Source organism: Bidens hawaiensis, unplaced genomic scaffold (genome assembly GCF_021521415.1).
Source record: "Bidens hawaiensis isolate Kalapana, Puna unplaced genomic scaffold, B.hawaiensis_p1.1 tig00029053_1, whole genome shotgun sequence".
In the NCBI taxonomy this organism is placed as follows: Eukaryota; Viridiplantae; Streptophyta; class Magnoliopsida; order Asterales; family Asteraceae; genus Bidens; species Bidens hawaiensis.
In genome coordinates this window covers 97,210-103,752 of record NW_027494790.1, presented here as the reverse complement: position 1 = coordinate 103,752, position 6,543 = coordinate 97,210, and the positions used below count along the sequence as shown (strand labels likewise).

The window sequence follows — 6,543 nt, the reverse complement described above, 5'->3', positions numbered from 1 at the left end:
GTTGAGTACTTTCGAGTCCTTAAAACTCAAAGTAGTTTTCATATGAAATCAATTCTACAAAAACATCTACAACTACCAAAAATTTTAACTAGGAAGAAAATAATGTGTTCCCGAGTCTCATTTAAAGAGGGGAGAGGAAGGAAATGAGAAGAAAATGGGAAGGAATCATATTCCAGAGATTTTTTAATGAGGGGAGGGGAGAGAAAAGACTAAAAAACTTAAGTCCATACCCATCCTTTCAAATTGGAGAGATTATGAGAAAAAATGTTTGTGTATAACATTAACTACCTATTAACTTCTACATTTTCTTTTCTTTTCTTCTATATTTCATTGAACTCGGGAACATGAATGAAGTGACACATTTTCCTCCCCCTCTCTTTCTTTTCTCTTTCAATTCTCCTCTCTTTCTTTTCTCTCCTTAAATGAAACTCGGGAACACAGTACCGGTATCTTAGTTGTGTTGGTCCAACAATGCTTGCAAAAGATCCAATTTTTTTTCTCCTCCTAAGATACCCGTTCGGAATAGTTACAAGTTACAACTGACGCCCGCAGCCTAATTTTGGCGATATCTCAATATGATGTTGACAAACGCATATGAGGTCGCTTTCCGTTTGTAGCCATGGTGACTAGGTATCAATTACGGTCTATTATCGTTTGTCAAAGCGTTATATGTTGGGCCTGCTAGAGATCTGAGGTATTATCTGACCACCTTTTGAGGGCATATCAGTGGTTACTATCCAAATGATTTACTAGTACTACTATCGTCGTGACATTTATTGTCCATTGACGGTACACTAACTAGTAACTGCCCCAAAAGCTATTGGATCCAGCGGACTGAACAATGGTGCCCCAGATGTTGCTCAGTCCGAAGCCACGGTCCTCTGATCGTTTACCCATTTAATTAACAAGAATTCCTCAAATAATTCACGTAATCTATAACATGTTACCATGAATCTTGAGAGTCTAATAATGCAAAAAGTAACAGATAATTTTCCCATACTTGAATTTTAAGTCATATGACAAGAAAAATATAATAATTCTGAAGCCTAAAACAGAACTTGATTAAAAAATATCTCATCTTCACATTTGAAGCCATGAATGCAACTTCACAGCACCTAATTATTCAACTCCAATGCCACCATATGGTTATCCAGTTAATGCAGCATTTTGGGTGCCAAATTCCAGAGGCGCATCAGCCAGCTGCGGGTTCGGGTTCTGGGCTTGATAGGGAGGTGGTACATAAGCCTCTGGTGGAGGTGGAGGTGGAACCGGATACGAGCTCGATGCACCATTATAGGCTGGCGGTGGTTGAGGACCCAATGTCTGTGAAAGTGGGTTAGGTGGGTAAAGAGCCTGGACTGCTGTGGGCCCATACATGGCTTGATGGCCTTCAAACCTTTTGACCTTAGACCTATGTTTTTTACCAGCCACGTGGCGGTCAAAGACTTCCTGTGTATCACACTTTACATTGCACAAGTCACACACCAACGGCATCACCTCTTTCCAGATTCGTGGACCCGCCACCCTCATGCGTTTAGCCCCACCACGCACGCCACGAATGCCACGCGAACCGCGTTTCATCTTACGTGTCATCCGGTCTTTCTTTTCTTGATTGTCAACTTCATTTTTCACTGCCTCCGGTTTTTCATTATCATCACCAGCATCCGTTTGCTTATCAGTTTTATCGGGTTTGGTTTCAGTTTCTGGGACGTTTTCTTGCACTTCAGGAGCGACATCTGAAGCGGGTGTTTCATCTTTTTCTGTCTGGACAACCGCTTGGTGAGCAACCGTGCCCGTGCCCGCACTCGCACTCTTCATACGTTGCAACTTGTGAAGATTTTTTTTGTGGCGTCTCCCGTTATTGTGCACGTTAAGGACTTCGTCAGTGGTGCAGTCTATTTTACAGACTTCACACCATGCGGTTCGGGCAGGTGGTTGTGCTGAAGATTCAGGATCAGAAGATGCTGGGCCCTGCCTGCCTGCCCTACCCCTTCCACGGTCACGCCCACGCCCACGCCCACGCCCACGCCCACGCCCACGCCCACGAAAAGGTGGACCTGATGCACCAGCATTTGGTGGCCGAAAACTGAGGTTTCCATGACCGCCTCCTCTAAAAGGACCTCCACCCCGTCTACCACCATTGTAAGGAGGGTGACCAACCTGCAAAATCATGAGTCTTAACAAGAATTGAATGAATTCATGAAGCATGCAATCAAGAATCTTCATAAATAGATACACACACACTGAATCACAGTATACATTGGTTTTTTAAATAATAAGGGCCTGGACATATTAACTATTTGTAATAAAAAGAAGTTACAAGTCTCGTCTAAGGAAAAAACTTCCATATTGTTAAACTCATGTATTATAGTAACAGAATAAGTTAACTTAAGGTAACAGCACATAATAGAGATATGATTCTACAAGACTCACTGTGGGTGTGTCCAGTACCATTTCTAATTTCTTATACTTGACATGTGAATAAGATTACTAAACTGTAGATCTTCTGGCATATTTATAGCTGAATTGACCTACCCAATGTGATATATCGGGAAAAATATGCTACCTGATACCAAAAGAACAATACAAACTAGCCAAACGGCTAAACTGAATCAAAACCATTCCAGTTTTCATCCCTTGATACTGTAACTAGACCGCTGATCACTTAATAATTAGTCAGCTCTCATTGCTAAGCCAAATTACTAATTTCAGTATCAAGAAAAGTGGTTCTATCAGACGATAATAAATATTAGAGGTGGCAATTTCAAACGATTCACTTATGAATGAATTGATTCTTGTCTCCAAAAGGACAACTGAGTCAAATCAAAGAAGTAAATTAGAAGACAGATCAAATGGATCAAACAGGTTGGAAGACCCAAAGTGGAGTATGCTTACAGCCTTTTTAATGCTTTTTATTTTAAATTTACGTTATTATTATAATAACGTTTTAACTATTTATAAAAATGGACAAAATTGGCTGTTTGTCAACCTGATCTAGACCTGTTTAAACTTTCAACTTATAATTGAAAGCAAAACATTTCAAGCAGAACTCATTTTGATCTGTAACCTATCATGCCATCTTGCCACCTCTAATAAATGAGACGCATGTCAAACTCCAGCATCTTCCAATTGAAGCATGAAGTTCTCCATTATCAACATGCAGCTCTTCATCATCAACCGATTCAAACCCTAGTAGTTACAAAACATCACATAGGTTTTGAGAATCACAAATGACCAGCTTGAGCAATGTTTTCATAGTACAGGGAAACTGAAAACAAGTCTCAGTAGGCAGTGTCCAATCAGACTCTCATGCACGGTGCTAACCTACTTGATGTTTTGGAACACCAGCTTCCTCTTTGATGATATCACATATATATATGTTACCTTTATTTCTCTTTTTATTCTTCTTCCATAAGAGACTAAAAAGTGCCAAGTGAAGAACCAACATGTTTTTCCACATCCTCAAACGCATCAATTGTGTTGGGGATCATTGAGCAGCATGCTCTCTAACAAAAACCTGAACAGTTATGCAAGTCCAAAGAGAATAAAAACACATTCAATTTGCTACACAATCATCTCTTGGAATCCATAATCGTTAACAAGCAGTGACGCTTGGTGGGTGGAAGTCTGAAAACCCTATGACATTAGTTTTACCACCATGTAGCATGTAGACAGCCATGATAGTAACTCTAAAGCTAGTAAATTTGAAACAATGTGTAATCCATGGCTAAGATCCACTTCAAATGATGACATTCTATCCCAAAAACAAGTTAATTTGAAGTTTGAAGCAAAACCAGTGAAGATAAGAAAAAAAAGAAAAGAGACATCACCGAATAAACCATATCTAGGAAGCACTTATACACGAGCTAGAAGTGTTTGGATGCGCGTGTTGAAAGTGATTATGCGATACTAACAGTAACAATCAAAATCGAGAACCAGCTGTAGAAAAACTGGCAGCGGAAAATAGTAATGGGATGTGGTTATGAAGTTGCAATAAACAGAAAACACTATGTTTGAATGTTTGGCAGAAACTCATCATGTAAACAGATAACAAAATTACTGACCAAACTTGACACATTAAGAAAAAGACACAGGTTATGAAAGTGAAATAAAAGTTACTCAAATTAGAATATAAGAGGGTGAACTGATTAATTTTATTTACCCTTGAATAAAAGGTTTCGTTACAGCAGGATCTGTTATGAAACTGGCTATCCTTATATGACTATATCACGCTTAAATAAGCAAATAACCATAGTTGTTAAAATCGACCGCTTTGGGTGCTTAAGCGCATTTACTGGGCGAGGCGAATTTATTGCGATTTTAATGCATCAGATATTTAAAGCGCATAATCAGTTCCCATGCGTATTAAATATTAAATGTATTAAATGTCATTTATCACACATGTTCCTATTCTCAAGTAAAACCTAAAACTCCACTATTTAAGGCTTCCATAATCCTATCTTAATGCACCAAAATCGCCAAGATCTCAGAACTTACATGTTAGTTTTGTAACAAAACTATTGTTATATTCGGATTTCTTTCTTTTCCTTATTTATTCTGCATTTTATGATATCTTATCTGACTTTATATTGTACTTGGTACTTCATTTTTTGGTTTTTGGTTTTTCTATGTTTTCTTATTAAGATATATTGGTACTTCATGTTTTGAATTTTGGTTGTTCTATGAACTGTTTCAAGAATGAATGTTTGTTTTCTTATTAAGAATTTCTACTTTAGTTAAAATTTTGTTTTTTTAATGTGCGCTTTATTTTGAAAATCGGGCGCTTTTTTTGCGCTTATCGCCTGAGCGCTAGAACCCACCTCAACGCTTTCGAGCGCTTATCGCATTTGATAACTATGCAAATAACCAAATAAACGAAAAACAAAATGCATTCATCTAATCATAAGAAAAAAAAAGCTTCGGTAATCAGATAATCAGAAACAAAACGCAAGTCCAAATGCTCCCTTAATGCCCTTCTTAGATACTACATGGGCATGATGTGAACTTAATTCACACTTGGTACATTTCAATTTATGTCACACTTGATTTCTTTTAACAATTGACTATGACAAGTACCATTTTATGCCCATCATTCTTTTTTCCTATTATCTTCACCTAAGCCCTTTTATGTCAATCAAAGACAGTGATATTAATATTGTTAACCAACATCATGTTGAGAATCGCACAAATAAATACAAAGAAAACATATACATTGCTTCAAATTTACACAACGAATCACCATATAAGCACTCTGATGGACCATCATGAACTATGAGACTCCATCAAAATATTATGCATGTATGTCATATGATGATGATGATATGTAATTATATATAGTTGCACAGAAAAGGCTTTCATAAGTGATATCGCAGTGTAAAAAAACATATCGACAATAAACATATCACATCCAAATTCCAAACAAACACATAGAGAAATTGTGTTACACATCCCTAAGCGAGTGTCGCCAATATCATGGACAGTTGATAGATGCATTTCATTTACCAAGTTCGAAATAAAAGTCTCTCATTGCAACAATAAGTAATAACACAACTTCTTCAATATATCCAACAAAATCTCTCATTGCAACAATAAGTAACAACTAGGGCTGTTCAAAAAGCTTGTGGCTCGGGCTCACTCGATTAAAGCTCGAATAATACTAGCTAAAAAACCTTGATTTGAAACGACCTGAGCCGAGCTGGCTCATTTTTGTAACTAAGACCCAAGCATGGCTCGGGTCATGGCTCGTTTAACTTCAAGTCCGGGCCTGAGCCAGGCCGAGCTGCCTCGTTTATATTTCAAGCTCAAGCTCAAACCCACCCCGGCCCGACTCATGAACAGCCCTAGTAACAACCACAGTTATTAGAAGCCCTCGCTTCTTGCGCCTAGGCCCAATTTCAATAAATGCGCTTCTAGTTCCTAGGCGAGCGCTTCGGCATCGTCTATGCCAAGAAGATGAGAAGATAAAAGGCGAGCAAAAGAAAGGCAAGGAGTGCTATTTATCAAAAATATATATACAAACATTGGTATATTTGAATAGCTGTTTGTAGAACACAATAATAATAATAATAATTGGAAAAACAATAAACATAAGAAGCAACATACCGGAAGACGAAAATGGGCCTGATCAAAATGCCCACCGCCGGGCACTGGAAAGTGAGTGAGGTGAGACAATGCCGCTGCAGTAGGATTTAAAGGACGCCCAAACCCTAACCCTAGGGGGGCATTATACAGCGGTGGTTGATAAGTATTATTATTATTATTAGGGTAATAGTTTTGGTAATAAGGATTAGCGTCGTAACGTTCAGGGTAATTGTAATAGTAGGACGGATCGTACGGCTGAGATGGAACGTAGGGTTGATAAAATGAATCGTAAGGTGGTTGAACAACGGCAGATTGTTGTTGTTGATGTTCGTGAAATTGTTTCTGGAGTTGTTCGAGTTCTTGGCGTTGGGAATCAGGCACTTTCGATAAATCCATTGATCGGAAATTAGGGTTTTCAGAATGAATTGGGGATTATTATGAGGAAATCAACAAGGAGAAGAA

The 6,543-nt window shown here is 38.3% G+C and overlaps 1 protein-coding gene across 1 annotated transcript; it reads right to left on the bottom strand.

Annotated features, from left to right (window-relative positions):
* Positions 1-967: 967 nt before the first annotated feature.
* On the bottom strand, positions 968-6,543 carry LOC143578184 (uncharacterized). The gene is made up of 2 exons (XM_077061847.1): positions 6,103-6,543; positions 968-2,160 (listed from the first exon to the last, which is right to left on the bottom strand). Exons 1-2 carry the CDS (start codon positions 6,475-6,477, stop codon positions 1,147-1,149), a joined length of 1,389 nt encoding a protein of 462 aa, XP_076917962.1. The 5' UTR covers positions 6,478-6,543; the 3' UTR covers positions 968-1,146.